The sequence below is a fragment of the Sus scrofa genome, chromosome 9 (assembly GCF_000003025.6).
Source record: "Sus scrofa isolate TJ Tabasco breed Duroc chromosome 9, Sscrofa11.1, whole genome shotgun sequence".
Lineage (NCBI taxonomy): Eukaryota > Metazoa > Chordata > Mammalia > Artiodactyla > Suidae > Sus > Sus scrofa.
This window is the reverse complement of record NC_010451.4, coordinates 2,873,384-2,895,297: the sequence shown is the minus strand read 5'-3', so window position 1 is coordinate 2,895,297 and position 21,914 is coordinate 2,873,384. Positions and strand designations below refer to the sequence as shown.

The following is a 21,914-nucleotide window of genomic DNA, read 5'->3' as shown; positions in this document are numbered from 1 at the left end:
CTCAAAGCACTCCTTCTCCACCTCTGGAGCTCCCAAGATTCTCTGTTCTGTTTGAAGGTGTGGGAAGGAGTAATACAGAGGTGTGCGTTATGCTGAAAAAAGGAAGGAGAAAGGTAGACGTTGTTTTCCAGTAGGTAGGAAAAAAGAGGGGATTATAGGCAGTTACAGTGAAATAAAGTTTGAAAGAGGACTGAATACTTCATTGTGTGTTTTAGGTGGATTAGAGATATTTTGAAAGATTTTAATTCACTCATGCAAATTAGTGCAAATGATAGGGATATGAAAAATCACTGTTCTAATTCTTTTGTAACCATCAGGTCCTCAACCTTTATCTCTGCCTCTTATTTCTTTCAGTCACTTTTTTGCATTATCCTGCAAAATAACGTTTCTAGGTAAGCAAGTATCTGAGGCTAATGCCATTATTACCGTCACCATCTAGGGGATCAGCAAAATCTCTGTCCTCTCCAGTATATCTCATCCCTCTCCACGAAAAGCCGGGCTGTTCCTGAAGTTACTCCTGGACGTCATTTCCTTTCCAACAGCTGTTTGGATTTTCCTCAAAAACTGTGCTGCTTCTCTGGGGCTCAGGGCAAAATATGTCACAATGATGAATTAATTGTTATTTTAAGTTAAGGTTACTTAAGAAAGAGCCAGTACAAGAGGGACGCTCTGTCCCTCCCTCCACCCCTGTTGAAAGCAGAGAATAAACCCTCTTGAGGAAGGTTCACTCCCTGTATCTGGGGTAGAAGAACAACCTTATTGCCAGAGAAGGGGAACTGGGGCCAAGAAGCCTGTATAAACGAACCTTGTAACTTCTTTAATTTACGACTGTTTAGATTCTTTAGAAATTGACCACCCTAAACCTAATTTTCTTTGTCTTGTCAATTCCTTACAAGTTTATTCTTTCTTTGTATAGAAACTACCTGCTTTGGCCACTTTTTAGGTCCCATTTCCATGAGACCTTCATTAACACAAATTAGCATTTGTTTCTTTTTCTCCTGTTAATCTGTCTTATGTAGATCTTATTATCAGTCCAGCCACAAGAATGCAGGAGGGATAGAGGGTGATATTTCCTCCTCCCCAACACTACCTAACGTCTTCAACTCTCACAATTCTTATTACACTTCTATTTTGTCTTGTTATTATCGTTTTCTATGTACTTCAATTATTTTCCTCTGTTAGATTGAGAACACTGTTAATTAAATGGACAGCGGACCTATATTGAGCATCATTTTTTTTTAAGGGCCACAGGCACAGCATATGGAAGTTCCCAGGCTAGGGGTCAAATCAGAGCTGCAGCTGCCGGCTTACGCCACAGCGACAGCAATGCCAGATCCCAGCCACATGTGTGACCAACATCGCAGCTCACAGCAATGCTGCATCCGACCCACTGAGCGGGGCCAGGGATTGAACCACATCCTCATGGATACTCCTCAGGTTCACTTCTGCTGAGCCATTATGGGAACTCCTAGACTGAGCATCGTTGGCATTATGAGCACTCTGGCAGGTCCTTTGCACAGCTTTTCTCATTCATTTTTAACAAAAAATGAGGTGTTCTCTCATGGTATAGGTAACAAAACCAAGAGTGAGACAGAATAAGATTTCCAAGTTTCCGTAGTTGGTCTGTGGAAGAATGAAAACGCAAACTGAAGTTTTCCAATTCTAAAACCATGGTTTCCCCACATTTCCAATGGATATTGTATTACTTCTCATTGTGCATGCTTCAGTTCATAGCAGAATGCTTTTTAAAAATAGTCATAATTGTCAAAAGATTTAACTTTTGTTTATTCCCAAACATTTCCGAAAAATATCATTTAAAGCTCATTTATTTCTTTCTTATTTTCAGCACCAAAAAGTATATCAAATAATTGTGTAGTACCTACCACTCACCATGCTGTAATCCATGTACTGGATATTCAGTTGTGAACAAGAGAGTCAGAATCCCTTTCTACAAAGAACTGTCATTCCAGGACAAGCTGGGGTACTGGGCTGTGTGGGAAGGACAATATCTCCCAAATAAAAATATTCAAATGACTTTTCTTCTATGACGATGATGGAATATGGTGTTTTGGTCATACATTAGTCGGGGCTGGGGGTTAGGGGATGTTTAGGTTACTCTGGAAAAGCAATAGTTAAGTTAAATCCTGAAATAAAATAATACTTAAAAGACCATTAGGGAGTCCTGTTGACTCTATGGTTAAAATGTTATTTAAAATTGGTATATTGAAAAAATATTTAAATGGCTTATTCAAAAAACTACATGGCCATAAGAAAATAATATTGACTATCTACCTTCTTATTTTGCAGACAGCTAACATTTCAAACAAAAGTCAAAAAATTGATAAATGTACTAGAAGAAAAAGAAATGTATCATTGTTATTCTTGTGAGTGGTGTTCTTATTACTGATGTGGAGAATGCCATTCTGAGCAAGAGACGACTCCATGTCAGAGAGGAAAAGATCCGTGCGTGTGACTGTAAAACTCATTTCTGTAAGCTAAGAGATGCTTTGCACAAAGTCAGAAGAAAAGTATTAACTGTAAAATAAATACTTTCAACCCCTGTGTGAGGTAGAGTACCAATTTACTTAACATATGAAAAGTCTTGCAAATGAATAATCAAAAATCCCACCAGCTCAATATAAAAGCAAATGACAACAGCAGACAGTAGGAAGAATATAAGCATCTTGTAAATAAGTGAAAAGATCCTAGCAGTACTAACAAATAACAGCAAAACTTAAAAGTGAGATATTGTTTTGAAAACCTGTGATCATTCACAGGGGTTGATGAGGGTGTGAAAATGGATGAAGCCGAAGGATGTGTTAGAAACCGTAATATCTATGAAAATCAAAAATCGCTCACCGTGTGATTCAACAGTTTTACCTAAAAAACGAAAACCGTTCTTCAGATAAATTCACCATTGCAGCACTTGAAATGTTATTGCAGTCGCATTAGGAGATACATCTAGATGACCTCATCAGCACCCGGTTAAATAAAATACTGTGTGTCAGTGAAGCCAGGGAATGGAATGAAGCAGCTCATCATGTGTTGCTAATGCAAGATCTCCAAAACAGTTTAAGTGAATAAAAATGGGAGGGGCTGTATGTCAGTTTGGTCCTTCAAGGAGCAGATGCCAAGATGAGATTAGACAGGTAAGCGATTTGTTGCAGGAAATGCCTGTGAGGAGTATAGGGGAGAAAGCAGTAACAGGCAAGGAGATCCTTGAGACACGGGGCTGGTCTGACATCCGAGGAAGCCGAGAGGAAGGAAGGATGGGGTAAAAAGAGGCTTCAGCCACAGCGAGTTGAGGGGAGTTCCTGGGGAGGTCTCTAGGGAATCCTGAGCAAGGATTGCTAGTTGAGGGAACGCCGTGATGGGCAGGATGGGGCCTTTCGGTGCTGAGTCCTTGACTGAGGCCAGACTGGGGGAGGTGTGGCCTCAGCGTGAACAGTCTGTAGATGCAAACAGGTGGCAGGTGGCGACTCTCGGTCAGCTCTCATTTGAGGAGGTTTTCTGGAAGAGCTAAGTGGCGCATCTCCACAACCAGCACCGTCTCCTTCTCAGGCCATGTGGATTTACTTTTCCAGACATCGTTGGGGGCAGTTCTTCCTTGATGCTCGGGGTCTTCTCTTCCTGAGAAGGAACTCAGGAGAGGAGGGTTAGATGTGACCTCTAGCCACACTACTTCAGCTGGTCCTTGGGATGTGACCTGAGGCAATCTCTCCCTTTTCTATCATGAATTCTAGATTTCCCTTGCCATAGCTATGGATCGGGCATTTTGCAATTCTCTAGAGGGTGGTGCTGATCAAGGCTCTGCAAGCAGGAAAAGCAAACACACACTTAGAATAGGTATCAGTTCCCATGTTGATGAAGTGTTGGACCTTGAGGGATGGAAGGTAAAATGCAGTTGACTTGCTGACATGTATCCATTTGACCTTTCTGAGGAATAGTGCCCTGTTGGTGGCTCCCCATAGGTCTTTTTTTCTTAGAAGTTGAACATGCAGCAGCCACAGTAGCTACACTAGCGTTGCTAAGTGGAAGTTCCTGTTATTGGGTCCATGCATAGCCTACATATCTCCTGTTGTAACTGTTCATTTATGTGCCTGGCGTGTCAGGTCCTGGGGGGCTGATGAGGAAGAACAGATAACATGAACTGGTCTAGTCGTTTTTCCAACCCGATTGTGCGAGGTCTCTTCAGTGATGGGTGCTTTCTGGTGGACACGTGTGCCATAAAGATCTTCGCTGTTTGTGCCCACTGTTGTATATCCATGCACATGCTCTCCCCAAAGCCTTCTTATTTCTGATCTATTTCTTTTTAAGCCATGGACTTGCCAACAAAATTACTGGCGCCTGCCCAGGAATCTACACAAATCCTCGCCTCCTGCTACTGCCCTGCATACAAAGCCAAGGACTAAGAACAACATTTGGATTTTTCTAAAGGGAAGATTTTCCTTTCTCTACTGCTTTTCAAGGCTACTTACAAATGTGGCTTTAATGCAACTGCCTTCAACTCTCTGGTTGTACCAAGATCAAGCTGACTTGCCACCAATGAAGCTTGAGCTTTTTATTCTTGTTTTAGCTGTTTGTATGTGACCCCCATAAAGCTACAGATGTGATTTGGGACAGTGGTCCTGATGCAGCCATTGTCGGTGACGTGGGTTCAGGCTCCCCACCCATGATTACTAGTGTCCTCTGTTCCTGAACAAATTTGATCTTGGATATACCAGTTGCATCTTTCCATGGATTGCTGCTGGGTCTTTCTGACGGTATGCCTTGATGGGCCCAACATGGCCCAGCTCATGTGGCAGTTTCAGTCATATGATCTCTTTGTGCCTCATGGTCAAGCGTGCCGTAACTACCAGGGACCAGTGGCAGAGGGGAGCTGTTCCTCAGAACGCATGTCATTCTCTGGTGCAGATGACACAGCCTTACTCCAGAACTACTGCACCATGACTCTCCTGTTGGGGCTTACCATAAACGGAGCATGAACAAAACTTTTCTAAGATGAGCCATACGAAATGTTTGAGACTTAGTCAACCATACATTCTTTTTCTTTCAACTACTTAACCCTGCTTTTGTGGTGTGAAAACATCTCTATACAGTATTCAGATGAATGAGCATGGCTGTAGATTTATACGTCTTTTTTAAAAAAATGATGGCATATCAGTTCAGCCCATGGGCCATGGTTTTCTCATCCCTGCCATGAATTCCACAGTGGATCTTCCATCAAAATTGAAGCCCCTTAGGTTCTGCCGACTCCTGTAGCTCAGCAGTTGGTGGACTTGAATCGCAGCCTGAGCAAGTTGGAGACTCCTTTCCTCCCCTGGACCTGTTCACAGATGTCAGACTTCCTTGTCATCCGACATATGGGTCAGCAGAGTATTCCTTGATGTGGAATGTGTTGCTTCCAGAACTTAAGGAGCCCTACCAGGTGCTGTGCTTTATTTTTTACTGTAGTTAAAATGCAAGATGCAGTTCTTTGTCTTTTACTTTGGAGGGGCTAGTGTGACCATTGGAAACCTAAAATCTTTTGTTATGGCAAGTCCCTGAACTTGTGTAGGTGTGTCTCCTACTCTCTGAAGCGTGTGTCTTAAGAAGGCCACCAGCTTCTATCCGCCTCTTGCATTTCCTAGTCAGTTGACATGATGTCCTCAGGTAACTGATCCGTGTGATGTTCTGTGGGGTGGTCCCCTTTCTTTAGGATCATCATCATCATCAACATCATTATTTTTAGGAATACACCCGCGGCATATGGAGACTCCCAAGCTAGGGGTCGAATCTGAGCTACAGCTGCCAGCCTACACCACAGCCGTAGTAATGCCAGACCTGAGCCGCTTCTGCAACCTCCACCGCAGCTCATGGCAACGCGGGATCCTTAACCCCCTGAGCGAGGCCAGGGGTCAAACCCGCAACCTCGTGGTTCCCAGTCGGATTCATTTCTGCTGCGCCACAACAGGAACTCCCTTAGGTTTATTTTTTAAAAAAGGAAGAGAAAGCGCTGCTGTCCAAAACGGTAAATAAATTTCTTTGTCCATGAATGGGAAGTGTTTCTAGTAGTCTCTCACCACGACGTGGAAGCGAATGCATTTGTCTAGTCAGTGGCAAGTATGTTGTGCCTTAGTTCTTAGCGCTAGCGGTATTACCTGGCCAGTACTGAACCTGCAGTAGGGGTACCATTGGTTGAACGTGCAGCCACTTACAAGAATTTTTTAGGATCCACCTGTTACTCCAGAAGCCAGACTGGTGAATTAAATGGAGATGTGATGGGGACGACCATCGGTTTAGGTCTTTAATGTTATTATTCGTCTTTACCACCCCCTGCACTGAGATTTTTTCAAAAAAAGATTTATGAAGGAGTTCCCACGGTGGCTCAGTGGTTAACGAATTCGACTAGGAAGCATGAAGTTGTGGGTTCCATCCCTGCCCTTGCTCAGTGGGTTAAGGATCCGGTGTTGCCGTGAGCTGTGGTGTAGGTTGAGGACGCGGCTCGGATCCGGCGTTGCTGTGGCTCTGGTGTATGCTGGTGGCTCTAGCTCCGATTGGACCACTAGCCTGGGAACTCCCTATGCTGCAGGAGTGGCCCTAGAAAAGGCAAAAAGACAGAGAAAAAAACATATTAAAATGTCAGGGTGGAGGGCAAATTTGCGGGCTTCTGTTTAGTTTTTCTCATTATTATAGCACTTACCACACAGGACAGGGACTCCATGTAGTGTTTAGTCTAATTGCCAAGTTTGTCATTCCTTGATTATACATTCTGGGAATGGGGACAGACCACTCTGCTGACTGAATGTGTGCCTGGCTTAGCTAGGACCCCGGTTATTACCTAGCCCCCAATTATGAAAAATGATACTTTGTTTCTCTAGGTGTCAATATCAACTGAGAACTCTGTTTCAAAGTACTTCCGAAAATGTCTGGGACCTCTCCTTCCCCCAGTGTATGTTTATCTGAATTAGTATCTCTAGGTCCCTTAGGGACAGTTAAAGTGTGTATTTGGTGCAGTGCTGAGGCATCCTTAAACCTTGGGACTCAAGTTGTCTTCTTAGTCAGTGGTTTTGAGAATGGCTGTAGTGAGTTACCGAGGAGGGTAGAAGTAGACTGGAATGGTAATAGAGAGCCATATCACATCACGTTACGACCCATCACATTGAGCCTTGATGACTCTTGTGCTGACTTTGACCTTCACGCTGGATGAAAAATGGAGCTCATTCAGTGTTTCAAACAAAGCATTGAAATGCTCTAGCCGAAAACATTTTGAAAAAGCTTTCTGACAGCCCTTTGGGGTGTGGTGTGTTGATCCGTAGGAAGGCTACTCTCAGCACCCGCAGTCGAGTGGTGGTAAATGGTTGGATTTTGGATATATTTTGACAGTACATTCCACAGGATTTCCCAATGAGTGAGTGAGGGAGAAGAACTATGGGTGATTTAGAGTGCTTTTTTATTATTTTTGTCCAGGGGATTGAAGTAATGGATTTACCTTTAACTGAGAAGAGGGAGGCTATAGGTCAGAGCAGGGTTTGGGTGAGAGAATAATTAGAATTCAGTTTGGGGCATGTTAAGCTTGAGGTGTCTTTAAGACATGTGAGTGGAGATGATGAGTAGGCAGGTGTTTGGTACTTGGTGAGAGGTGTGGTGTGACAAATGTATTGGGAATCCTTGATAGGTAGGTGGGTATTTAATGTAGTGTGAGGGTGACCTTGAGAGAGAGAGAGAGAGAGAGAGACAGAGACAGAGACAGAGAGACAGAGACAGACAGAGAGACAGACAGAGAGAGAGAGAGAGAGAGAGAGAGAGAGAGAGAGAGAGAGAGAGAGATGGAGAGAGGGACTTAATATAGAGGGAAGCCCAAAGATTAAGTCCTTGGGGTATATTACCCTTGAGAGACTGATAGAAGAGGAAAAGTCAGCAAAGGAGCATGGCCTAGGAAGACAGAGGCAAGTGGGCAGTATTCTCAAATCCAAGTAAAGGAAGCGTTTCAGGGAGGAGAGAGAGACAAAATGATGCTGGTAGGTCATGTAGATAACTAAGAATGAAAGGTTGGATTTAGCCTAGAGGCCATTGGTGACCTTTACTGAGTTGATGTCGGCTGCATTATCCTGGTTTGCGATACCAGCATCAACTTTGATTTCTCTCTTTTCCTCTGAAAGGTCTCCTCCTCCAACTCAATATCTAGTAAGCTTGTCCTTAATCGTATTTAAGAGCAGTGATTCATCACCTGTATTGGGGTAAACACCATTCTAGATGATGAACATATGGACATGACAAGGCATGAATTCTCTTCGAGAACAGCCAGTTGAGAATGGGTTGCAGGCATAACCACATTTCTTTATAATGGCAATGATAATTTTAATGACTAGAGTAATTTCTTCTGTTAACAAGACTTGTTCTGCTTTTTCTGCTGCTGCTGCTGCTGTTGTTACTGCTAATACTGTTATTACTGCAAGCATCCAGCATTACTGGAAGATATCCTCTGTGTCTGGCATATCTCAAGTAACCTTTACAACTCTGTAAGGTGGTCCCATTTTATGGATGAAAATGAAGCAGAGACAGATGAGGAAACTCTTTAAAAATCACATGGGAGTTCCCGTCGTGGTGCAGTGGTTAACGAATCCGACTAGGAACTATGAGGTTGCGGGTTCGATCTCTGCCCTTGCTCAGTGGGTTAACGATCCGTCGTTGCCGTGAGCTGTGGTGTAGGTTGCAGACACGGCTCAGATCCCGCGTTGCTGTGGCTCTGGTGTAGGCCGGTGGCTACAGCTCCGATTGGACCCCTAGCCTGGGAATCTCCATATGCCGTGGGAGTGGCCCAAGATCAAGAAATAGCAAAAGGACCAAAAAAAAAAAAAAAAAAAAAATCACATGGCTACTAAATGTTGGACGTCCTATTCAAAATAGAACCACCTAATTTTGAAGTTAGTGTTTGTCATAACTAAAACTACCTCTCAAAACCTGCATCCCTACTAATTTATTCCCTCACTTGAAGTGACCTTCTCCCTGTTGCTTCCCCTTGTGCCTTCCTACTGGGAAAGCTTTTCTAAGAAATCACTTGCATGTGAAGTCATGTCTCGGGCCATTGGAGGAACCTAAGACATATTATCTTCCATGCTGCTAAAGAATCACAAAGGTGCCTTGCGTACGTGTCTGACTGATTGATGAGTGTTTGAAATAGTTGTGCCGACAGATAAAGTGTGGCAGGACATGGATATACTGAGACGCATTTTCAGCTATGTGTTACCATCATGTTTATTGAGAACATACCATGTTCTCAGTTGTGACTTCCTAAGGGGCCATGTCAGTGAATCTCAGATGAGCCTGCCTCAACTCATCCCTGCAGTCCTAATGAAATGTTACTCCAGTGCAAAGTAATAGGGAACTTGGGCGTGATGGTGTAACATGATAATAGCTTCTGCTTATAAACTCCTGAGATATGCTTCTGTCTTAAATGCTTTTGTATGGGAAATCTTCCCCAGAGCAGAATGAGAAATGCACTCTTTTACAGACAGAGCAGGTGAACACGGAGAAGTAAAACTACCTGCCTGAGATGTCTCAGGCACTCAGGCACCACTACTGCAGAGATGCCAGGATTAGGAGTTGTCATGGTACCATTAATGGTAGTGCTCAGACTTTCCTTCCCTGTCTTGTTCAGCCGTGTGTCATGGCACCACTGCGATGGGAAGGACTGCATGGCCTTTTTAGACCTTACTGAAGGGTCAGAATGATGCAGGGGAGTGATTGAAGAGATGTACAACTTTGATGGAAGGGGATAGAATGAATAGTTGTGTGTCTCCTATGTCTTTTCCACAGTCTAAGGGAAAAGCATCCCACATCTTAATGGGGAGGGGATTTTTTCAACACACCCAATCTCAGCTTGAGCTGCCATAACAAAGTCCCATAGACGGGGTGTCTTAGACCATGGAAATTTATGTCTTATGGTTGTGGAGCCTCTGAGCTCAAGGTGATTTGGTTCCTGATGAGATCTCGTCCAGGCTTGCGCTATTGCAGTGTGCTCACAAGAGTGTTCCTTGATTCGTGCTGGTGGAGGGCGAGGGATAGCTCCCTGGTGTCTCTTCTTCCAAGGACAGTAGTCCTATCATGAGGACCTTCCCTCATGAAGTCCTCTCACCTAATTATCTCCCAAGCTCCTCTCTGAAATCCCGTTGGGAATTAGAGCTTCCACCTGTGAATTTAGGGATAACACAGATATTTAGTCCATGTCACACCTCATTCAGTTGACTTTCCCATATTTATGTCCTCTGTCTCTGAGAGAGAGAGTGAGATCTAATTGAAAACTTCTTAGTGCAAATTTTAATTTTGAAAAAAATTGTATTTATTGTTAAAATTGTTAAAAAAAATTAAAAAAATTTTTTATTGTTATGTCCCCAACACAATTTGTTTTTTCCACTGTACAGCATGCGGACCCAGTACACATACACGTGTACATACTTTTCTCCCATTGTCGTGCTCCTTTGTATGTATCTAGACATAGTTCTCAGTGCTACACTGCAGGATCTCATTGCTAATCCATTCCAAAAGCAATAGTTTGCATCCGTTAACACCCAAGCCCCGAATCCATCCCACTCCCTCGGACTCCCCCTGGGCAACAACAAGTCTATTCTCCAAGTCCATGATGTTCTTTTCTGTGGAAAGGTTCCTTTGTGCTGTATATTAGATACCAGATATGAGTGACGTCATATGGTATTTGTCTTTCTCTTTCTGACTTACTTCACTCAGGATGAGAGTCTCTAGTTCCATCCATGTTGCTGCAAATGGCATCATTTCGTTCTTTTTTATGGCTGAGTTTTGTATATACACCACATCTTCCTAATCCAATCATCTGTGGATGGACATCTGGGTTGTTTCCATGTCTTGGCTGTTGTGGATAGTGCTGCAGTGAACATGCAGATGCATGTGTCTTTTTTAAGGAACGTTTTGTCTGGATTTATGCCCCAGAGTGGGATTGCTGGATCATATGGTAGTTCTATGTATAGATTTCTAAGGAACTCCCATAGTGTTCTCTGTAGTGATTGTACCAGTTTACATTCCCACCAACAATGGAGGAGGGTTCCCTTTTCTCCACACCCCCTCCAGCACTTGTTATTTGTGGACTAATCAAACCGAGAAACCTTTGCACAGCAAAGGAAACCCGAAAGAAAACAAATAGCCAACGTACAGAATGGGAGAAAATCGTTTGAAATGATGCAACTGACAAGGGCTTAATCTCTAAAATATACAAACCACTTACACAAGTCAACAGCAAAAAATCCAATGACTCAATGGAGAAATGGACAAAACACCCAAATAGACATTTCTCCAAGGAAGATGTACAGACGGCCAACAAGCACATGAAAAAGTGCTCAACATCCCTGATTATTAGAGAAATGCAAATCAAAACTACTATGAGATACCACCTCACACCTGTCAGAATGGCCATCATTAATACGTCCGTCTTCATTTAATCAACTCACAACTGATTTGTGTAGTTTGAACTTATTTTACAATCCATCACCCTCCTGGCCCATCCCTCTAGGCCTTGGGCTCTCTTGCTTAACTTATTTTGGAGATCCCTTGACTCTATTGATGTGGTGACCCCCAATTCCCGTGTCTCTGTGATCCCCATTTCCAGCGACTTGAGAGGCCCATCCATTGACCATATGAACCTTACCTCTGCTGACCTACAGCCCTGGCCATGTCTAGTCCTGTGACCCACAGTGGGCCCAGAGTCCCTCGATTTTGCTGACCAAGTGAATCTCACTCCTACTGGCTCCATTCACCCTACTCCACTGTTCCTACACTCTCTCCTGTGTGACCCCATCCTACTGACCCTTTCACCCTGCCCTCATCTTGATGGCACTACACTCTCCAGTACTATCAAGAAAGCCACATTCACACATAGGCATGGTCTGTCAGTCCCAACTTGTTTCTTGCCATTTGAGGTGGGGGAGTTCTGGATACAGCGTCTGAATTTCATTTAATAATCATTCTGCTCAAATGCCTGAGGAATTTATCAAAATTTTTTATCGATACACAGGTTTTGCTGGAAATTCAAAGTTAATATATGATGTACAATACTTCTTAGTTAAAAGTGTTAATAGATCCATTAAAGAAATATGAAAGGCATTCAGCAAATGTCAGCTATGCACACTTATCAAGGATGCAGTGATATCAGAGACAGGTGCTGTATTATGCATGGGTTCTGTTGTTACCCCCATTACAACTTCTTCCTATTAGTGGGTCCTTCCAACTCTCACTGAGACTATTTGTCAGGGAACAAAAGGCAAACTCTACGTTCAAGAACATCTAATTCCCTTCTAAGTTGTCTGTTCAGGATTTCTTTGGCCATCATGGCCATTTGACCTGAATCAACAAGTATATGAGAAGCCCTTGGAGCACAAAGATAGCAGAGTCAGCACTCCTAATTGTCAGCTCTGAGGATCCAAGTCCTTTGGCTGTGTTCTTTGGACTGTCTGTTTTTGCTGGTGGTAGAGGGGTAGAGAGTGTACCCTTGAATGAGAGCCAGTGGATGCCCTTATGTCAGGCATGGAGACATTTTCTTCTTGCATCAGGATTCCTTCAGGTCACCAGCATTGCGAACCTAGCATAAGTCATGGTTTCAGAAGCTATAGGTTTGCTGAATGGAGGTTTCTTTCCCCTCTCAGGTGCTTGGTTGTCTTCAGTAGGTTCTTCCTTTTTATTTCTGATCATGACGCTAAAGCCCAAAGAGTGAAAAGTCACAAGGGTGCCTGACTTGGAGATAAGCATTTTATGACATAAAAAAGCATTTCTTACTGACATATCACCACAGAAAACTATATATTTTTTGATATTTTAATCTTGAAGGAGTAGTTTTATTTTACACATTAAGATGAAATGATCATGGCGTAATCAACTTTGACCTTGTCTGTAGGCTTGATTGAAAAGTCCCCCCTTTTCCTGGTAATAAATTTTGTTCTGTAAACCAGTCCTTCTTAGGCTTGTACATAGCTCCAGGCTTTGAACACCTAAGCTCTTTTGAGTTTTTTCTTTTCCTTTTTAAAAAAACTTGCACAGGTAAGTATCAAGGTATCCAGGGAAGAAGAAGGTGGTCGTCAAATGAGAAAAAGTATGGTAACTTCTATTTTCCATACTTGTTGGATATGTTACTGAATTGATTCAAGCTGTATCCTAGTTATGTTTCTGGTATTTTTCTTCCATATGACAGAATATCCCTAAATAGCACTATATTTGGGAATTGGGAGTCTTGTACTTTCTGCATATGTTTTTGCATTCACGTATTAAAAACGCTCCCTCTCAATTTCAGATGGCAAAAAATACCTGTAGAAATGAAGACAACTTGTAGCTTTCAGAGAGAACTGGATATTGGTTGAAATATTCAAATGATTAGTCTATAGACTTTGTAGTAATCTGCAACAATTTTAACTTCCCTCTATCAAAATGACTTGCTTGAGACATTATATAGCATTATATATTTAAAAAATAGAAAACAGCACTCAGAATAATAGTTTAAATGATGAAGTGGCTATTATTAAGTGGTTTTATTTGATTTTATCATATGCTCACATATATTAGTAACTTGCTTTTAAACCAGAAGGAACTGAGACAAAGGAAATGAAATCCTTTCAGAGAAAAATCTTCAACTTCTTCTTGTTAATTGATTTAGTTTTAGTTGTCTCATCTGGAAAATCAATACAACGAAGATTTTCATGATGAGGAGGTGGTATTTTCGCCTTGGTCAGTTAAGGTGCCTCTTTTATTCAGATCCCAGGGCTCTCTTTGGAGTGTTGAGTATTAGTTTTATTTCAAGTCATCAAGCACATTCTGTTTTGTGATTTTTTCCCATGCATCAGGAATTTTACCTTTACCTATAAATCTCTTTTGATATTTTTCTTCAAGTTTTGATCTGAAGTGGCAGACAAACCATTTCCAGTATGGCTGGGCAGATGTGTCTGGGGTGATGCTCCACTTGGCGTAGTCCCCTCCCGCCTGTCGATAGTTCTTATATGGGATGCGCCTACCATCGTTAAACACCAAGAAACAATCACTTGCCACCAAACTAGTGCAGTAATCAAGGACTAAGTTGTTTGTTTTGTACCAGGAAATTCCATTGACAGCCTGCGGACGATGGAAGGGAACACTGTGGTCTCCGTCATGGGTAGGGATTGTGTTTGTACAAATTGCTCTACAGCAGGGACACTGCTTCCAGCAGCCAGAGAGATGCTCAGAGAGCATTTTCTGGATTTCAGGAACCATTTCTTCTACAGGCACATCCAGACAGTTCCGTTCTACTCTCTTCATTTCAGGATCCAAAGCTTTACACATGGCTTCTTTGAGAAACTCCATATCTTTTATCTCCTGGTGCTCGATGCTTATCAGGTCTTTTCGTGGAAAGATCAAGTCACTCCTCAGTTTATCACAGAACAGATCCAACCACGCAGACGCAGTGCTATTTTTATCTTTAGGTATTTCTGTGGCTTTGTGAATAGCTGAGAGGATGTTATTCTTGATGGCATCTAAACTCATTTTTAAAAAAGTCTTCATTTTTTCACTCCCTTTGTCAGAACAGTAGCTTTTAATCTGGTTTTCAATGTAATTTTTTAAAAATGATTGAGGATTATGGAGGTACTGCCAGTAGTTATTAAAATTTTCCTCTTGTGCCAGAGAGCTGAGAATGTGTTTCTCCAGGTTAGACCTGTTTCCACTGAATGCTGGGCAGGTGGCTCGCATGTCCCCAGCAATTTGGGGGGCCATTTTTTTCCTTATGGTGTTGGAGACAGCAGGGGTGAGTTTGTTCCACAGAAAATCGACAAATGTTTTGATTGAGGTTGCTCCTTGACAGGAGATCTTAAAACTCATGAAGAAATCATCTTTCTTGCTTTCCAGATAGTTGACAGGATCATTTGCTCTCTTGAATGCCTTGTGCATCTCCTTAAACTTCACCGATGCTCTTTGGAATAAACACAATGACAAATCTATTTCATAGTTTCTTGTAAATGTGTATCTTTCCTGAGTGGGTGCAGATTTCACCTCCTCATCTATTATATTCAGGATTTCATGGAAATAGATTGGATCATAATCATGCTTTTGCCTACAGATGTTGTTAATCATCTCATTAAATTTTGAAAGAATGCAGTCAGTAGTCATATGTATGGACGCTTCATCCTGGGCCTCTAATGTCATTTTAAAAAAGGTCAAATATTTTGTTTTCATTTGGACATGTTTATCATATTTAATCATAAACTCTTTTCCCCAGTCTTTCTTCAGTTTATCCACCATCTTTCTCTCCTTTTTGAAATAATCCAAAAGGATGTTTTCAGCATCCACTTCAATTGCAGGCTCTGTGACTGGAGGGAGAGTCGAGGACACATCATAGACCCATTTTTTCCAAAGTGGGTTGAATTTCTCACGTAGCTCTTCCTCACTCCATTCTGTGCCTTTTACAGTTAAAGCCAAATTTCGGCTTTTTTCCAATAATTCCTTTTCATAACCTGATTTATTCTTATCCAGTGTTTCTTGATTTTTTTTAAAATGAATAAGTTCTTTGGCTTTTCTTTGGCTGTCTGAAATTAGTGACTCTTTAAGGAGCATTAGCTTATTTTCAAAATTTCCCTTCCATTGAACCAGCACTTCACTATCTGGATCTTCATTGAAATATTTTTCAAGTTCTTGCTTGATGGCCTCATACTTGTCTGTAACGGGAGCCGCAAGTGTGTGTGCTTCAAGTGTGTGGATTTTTCCATTCTGAATCTGGTTGATCAGCTGGTCCTGCAGGCTCAGCACATGACTCCTCAGCTCCCACGTCCATTTGTTATACATGGTTTCCAGTTTGCTCATAGCCGTAACCTCTCGGGTATTCCTGAAGCTGAAAACAAAGTTCTCATTCAGCAGGGCTTTCCACAGATCCTGAACTCGGAATTTGACATCTGATATCTTCATGATGCTTCCCCTTGCCTCCTGTTTGGCAGTTGCAAGGATCCTGCTTTTCAGTTCCTGGGCATTGTGGCTGTAGCGCGGATTGGGGGGGGCCATGGGGGGGTTGCCATCCCAGAGGTGAGCGAAGTAGTAGACGTGAGTATTGACGTCAAACTTAATGACGTCACTGAAGCGGCCGACATCAGAGCACTGTTCCTCCTCAGCTGCTGTGGCTGCCATTTCATCCAGTCTCTGCTCTAGCCGCCTCCGTCTTTCCATGGTTTGGTCTTTAGCTGTAACTTCGCCCACATTCTGATGGACAAAGAGGCAGCTGGGAGAGATTTTTACTTGTTTCATCCTCAGGAAGGCTTGGACAGCTATTTGTAGAATATCTTGCATTTCCGATGGATTTTCCCCAAAAATATTGATCACAGTTAAGTTGCCAAGGCTGATGACAAAAGTTGCCAACTCATTGTCGTGATTCTGGGACTTGTTGCTGAGTTCAGGTGCCCGAAGGCCTTCCGTGTCCACAACAAGAAGAAAGTCAAAGCCAAGTTCGTCTGTGAACGTCTTCTCCACCTCCAGGAGCTGCATGTAAGCCCCCCGGGTACACCTCCCAGCACTGACAGTGAACTGCAGCCCAAACATTGCATTCAGTAGGGTGGACTTCCCTGAGCTCTGCAGACCAAGGATAGAGAGAACAAAGAGCCGTTTGTCTCCAAGTTTCTCAGAGACCTTGTCAAAAACAGCTGCCACCCACCTCAGGGGCACATATGAAGCATCGCCATCCATCAGCTCAATGGGAACACCAGATAGCATCAGATCTGCGGCCATGTGGGGAAGGGAGAGAAACAAGACATCTTTTGTGGAGAAACCTTCTTCAAGAGCTTCGTAGATCTGGCCAAGTTCTCTGAGAATCTGCTCAACTCCCAAGGTACAGTCACTAATCTTTCTGGAGATAGCTTCTAACTCATTTTGCAGGCCTTTCAGGGAGCTGCTCTTTTGTGCCTCTCGCTTTTCTTTTTGGACCCGTGACCACAGTTGCTCTTTCTTCTCATTTAGTTTCTCCAAGTGTCCTGCAGTCAGGTTGTCTAAAAACACACTCAGCCATTGCAAGAAGTAGAGTTTGGTGTGAGTTTCGGAATGTTTTTGGAGAATTCCGAGGACAGAATGCATTAAGTCATTGAGAGGAAAGGCTTTTCTCAACTGTCGAAGTCGTATCATTTGTTTGTCTGTCTCGATGTCACTCTTGTGCTGTTCAATGCTCCGATTCCCCTTTTCTCTCAGGTGATAGAGTTCTTTGTCTTTTTTGCACCAAAGTTGCCACAGTTCTCCCTGAAGGGGCAGTAGGTTTTCCTTCATCTGAGCTATTTCCATGTCTTCCAGCAGGGCCATTAGAGCCTCTGCCTTGGTTTTGGCTTCCTTGCAGTCTTCCTGGTCTTCATCAATAAGCATTCCTTGCTTGCGAGCAACTTGAGCACAGTTTTCCAAGCTGAGAGCAGTGTCAGAGGGTTTTAGCAACCCTCTGATTGTAGTTGCGAGCTCCTCTATGAATTCTGCCTCATTTCTGTTCCTGATCCCAATTCTCACTCTCGGGCCAGAGGTATTGGACATGGCTTTTTCCTTATCGTCAAGCAAACAGATTAAAGGTTTTGGCGACTGACACAGCGCCCGGACAACTTTTCGGCTTTCTTGGTTGTCATCAGACGTTGACATGAGGACCACAATGAGAGAGGAGACCTCCTGCAAAAAGGTGAGTTGCTGTTTGTGTTCCTTCGCATCTCCACGGAGATTGGTGAAGGTCAAGCAGTTGTCAAACCTGTCCTCATCTCCCGCCCCAGGACAGAACCAGGTGACTTCCACCACACCTGCCATCAAGAGACAGTCCCTGCTGCTCCCTTTGCAGTGTCGGTGAAAAAAGACATCGTGTTTCCGTTGACTGAGCAGAGAGTTCATGATCTGAGATTTGGAGGCAGAGAAGCCCTTTCCGACTCTGATAAAGGACACAATGGGGGTAGAGACTCGACACATCTGCTGATTCTTGTAATTATCCTTCTCCTGTTCTGTTGGTTTCCCTGCTTGCTGCCAGCTCCTCCTAATTTGACGGAGGGACCAGAGAGAGAATTGTATTTGAGCATTGCAGGGGTGAGGTATGAGGAGGGGGAGGGCAAACTGACAAATGGCAAGCTTGGCCAAAATATACTGTCTGGCAAAGTCATCTGCACAGTGAAGGATCGCCATCTGAATGTCCATAGGGTGAACATGGGGCTTGACAGCAGTGGCTGAAGGTCGAGTGGGACCGTCCTTGTCTTCCACAAGGTCTTCGTACGGATCAAAATCTGCATTTTCTTGACCTGTGTTGCTTGAGCACACCTGCTCCTCTGCGTACTCCTCATCTCTGATGACCAGGTATCTCAGGCCGTAGTCCAGCATCATCAGCTTCTGTAGGAAGTAGAAAGGAAGCTCTCTTTCAGAGCAGGGCTGGGTGTTGTACACGGAAGTCTTATGGATCAGGTGGAAGTTAGACCTGCTCATCTTTTTTGGGTAGGAATGTTCTAGGCCGAGACGCTGGAGTAATTCTAGGAAGGCTCCGTTCTCTATGACCTCCGGTCCGTTGGGATCTTTGTCTTCATGGAGGAGACTTTGCAGTTGTTTTCTCACCTCCTCCATTTGCAGTGAAGAGACAGTGGCTTCATAATCTCCATCAATGAGCAATCTCAAGTCTTTTTCTAGGATTTCCCAATTAGGACCTGTTCCCACTTTGGTGAGAACGTGAATGACTTCTTTAGAGAACGATTGTCCCATGTGATGTCGTATTAATGCCAAGCGTTGTTTCTTCTCCTCTGGAGAAACGGCTTTGATGCCAGCTGTAGCTGTCAGACCTGTGAGCACCAGGAAAGCCTGAGCCCTATAATCGCAAATAGTTTTGAGCTCTTGATATTTATCTTGGGCAGTTTGCATTGTGTGCAGTAGGAAGTCTATGTCATCGTAGCCCAGAAGGCACTGAAATGTATTGTTTACCACGTGATATCCTGCCCCAGCTGCAATGGAGAGTAGCAGGATGTATGTGTCTGCCTGCCCCATTTCTTGGAGGTGATTGAAGAAGCAGCCGAGAGACATGCTGACCTCGTATGTCGCCTTTCTTTGAGCTTCCTCCACGGATTCTGTGGACTCCGATGTGGCCTTCACTTCCAGTAGGTCATCCTGGGTTTTTTTAAAGGTTTCAATTAATTCAGAGAATTGGGTGATGGTGAGATGTTCTCGCTCTGGTTCTGGCTGATATATCCACTGCATAATGGAGTGAACCTGCGGAAAGTTTGACCCTCTGTAGACGTGAGGATCCAAGAGGCTGCGCAACTGAGATTTAATAAATTTCGTCTCAGAAATGGAAGACTTTTGCAAAAGTTGACAGTGTTCACCAGAAAATTCAGCAGACCCGAATCTGTGAGGCATATATTAGTCCAAGTGTCATGACTTTTGGTTTTGTGGCTCAAGGTTTGCCTGAAATTTCTTAGCTTTTTAAGCTGCTCTTCAGGATCAGATACCTCCCAGGATCTCACATCCTCTAGGAAAACCCTGGCCTCCTCCTGAGCACTCAGTAGTTCTTCTCCCTCCTGGATCTGGGCAGTCAGACCAGTCAGCGCGGCGTAGCTGTCTTTCAGGCAGTTGGCCACCTGAAGAGGATCCTTAAAGTCGCTTCTGTGGTTAAAGAGGATCATGTCCCAAATGGGCACCAGCTGAAGTCCCCGGTCAATGACACACCAGGTTTGGTTACTGGCGACCAGGCCAGCTTTCCACTCCAGCAGACTGTTTGCTTCAGGTGGGCCACCTGTGTGTGCCACAGATAATTGGACTTTGGTTTGAAGATTTTGGACATTTGCTCTCTGAGAGCCTGTTTTTGAATGAGCGTCTGACACATCCACACCTGCAGCAACGTTCACCCCAAAGCCACTGTAGCTGCCCGTTACGTAAGCATCCAGGGCCTCTGCTGACTGCTGCTTCACTTCTTCCAGCTGCTCTCTTTGGAAACCCTCTGAAACTGCTTTCCACCAGTAGATTCCTCCCAGGTGCAGAGGGCCCTGGTCAGCATGAGAGCCAAACCTGCAGAAGAAGTCTTCAGTCCTGCGCCTCAGCAGGGGGAGTCTGTCTGGGTCCTCGGGCTGACCCAGAAGGTCTTCAATGCATTTCAGTTCCTGGAGCGCAGCCTTGGAGAAGTGGAGCTGATCAATGGGAAAGTGGCAGGAGGCCAGTGGGATGTAGCTGAACTTGGTTGAGCAGAAGTAAGAGAGCTCAGCCTGTGAGTGTTGGGTTTCCTTGGATTCTGAATGTTTTCTGTGATCCGTACTAGATTCCAGGCTCCATCCCCAAGCTCCACCCTTTGCTGAGGCAGTTACACTGAAGCCCAGCTTCTCCATAGTCTCTGTGAACATGGATTCTGCTTGGGAAGATGTAAATTCCTTTGTTTCCATCCGTGTACCCTGCTGGGGGCCACAGAGGGAGAACTCCTTAGGGACACTGAGTAGCTCCTCCCTTTTCTCTATCAGGCCATTTTCGTCACTGGTTTTGTAAATTCCCTGCAGGGCTAGTCCTCCAGATGCATGTCTCACTAGCTCCCTCTCCGGGAGGTTTTGCCTATGAGCCAGTCTGCCCTCCACGAGGTGTAATTGTCTCTGCATGTTTTCTATGACTTCTTTGAGGGAGTTTTCAGGCGGTGGCCAGAACTCTTTGGGGATCTCCATTGCCTGCCTCAGCTCTGCCTCCTTTTTCCTCACTGCCTCTGCATTTCGCTGCCTCCCTTCTGACAGCAAGCCTCTTAGCTCCTGCAGTGCCTGTTCTGCCTGTTTCTGTCTTTTCGTTCTTGTTTCCACCTGAGACTCCCAAAACTCTGAAAGCCTATTCGAGTGTGACAGGTTAAGCAGCTTGTCCAGGGCCCTTTTCTCCCAGGGATGTTGTGCCTGGGATTTCAGCTTCTGGAGGTCTTGCTCTTCGAGGTGTTGTAAGGCCTGGGCAGAGGTCACACCCAGGTGTTCCTGTAGCTTTGGCAACCAGTACTCAACTGCCAATCCTGCTTCTCTCAGCATCTCTTGGAGTTCTTGCCCCCTTTTGCCTCTCAGCCTGGGCAGATCATGGGTAGACTCTTTTTTGTCCATGGCTGTTTGAAGAAAAGACAGTGAGTTAGATAGTAGAAACCTAATTTTTTTTGAAAGAAACAGTTTAATCCTGTTCATGACCATTTTGAAAATAATAAAATACCTGGGAGTAAACTTAACCAAGAAGATGAAAGAACTGTATTCTGAAAATTGTAAACATTGATGAAGGAATTTGGAGATGATATAAACGAATGCAAAAATATCGTATGTTACTGAAATAAAAGAATTAATTTTGTTAAAATCTCAGTACTACCAAAACCAGTCTATAGATTTAAAGCAGTCACTATGAAAAATACCCATGGCATTTTTCACAGAAGTAGAAGAAATAATCCTAAAATTGATTTGGAGCCACAGCAGATGGCATTTGCCAAAGCAGTCTTGAGAGAAAACAAAGCTGGAGGTATCATGTTCTCTGATTCAGACTCTACATCTGAGCTACACTAATGGAAGCAGCATGGTACTGTCATAAAAACATACATGCACATTAACGAAATGGAATCGAGACTGCAGAGATAAACCTACACATTTATGGTGAAGGATACACCTATGCACCTATATGAAAGAGGTAAGAATACAATGGAGAAAAGACAGTGTCTTCAATAAATGGTGCTTGAAAAAGTGGACAACTATATTAAAACAATGATATTCGTAAAAAATGGGTAGAAGGTCTAAATAGGCCTTTCTCCAAAGAAGACATACAGATGTCAAGAGATATTTGAAGAAATGTTCAACATTGCTAAATTTTAGAGAAATGGAAATCAAAAGTGCAATGAGGTATCACCTCACACCTGTCAGAAAGGCTATCGTCAAATATTCTACAAATAATACATGCTGGAGAGGGTGTGGCAAAAAGGACTTCTCCTT

General features: G+C 43.6%; 1 protein-coding gene across 1 annotated transcript; it reads right to left on the bottom strand.

The window, feature by feature from the left end:
- Positions 12,918 to 21,065, bottom strand: GVIN1 (GTPase, very large interferon inducible 1). The gene is given in 2 exon segments (XM_003482521.4): positions 12,918 to 19,286; positions 19,289 to 21,065. Coding segments are annotated over 2 exon segments (7,263 nt in total). The 5' UTR covers positions 21,051 to 21,065; the 3' UTR covers positions 12,918 to 13,785.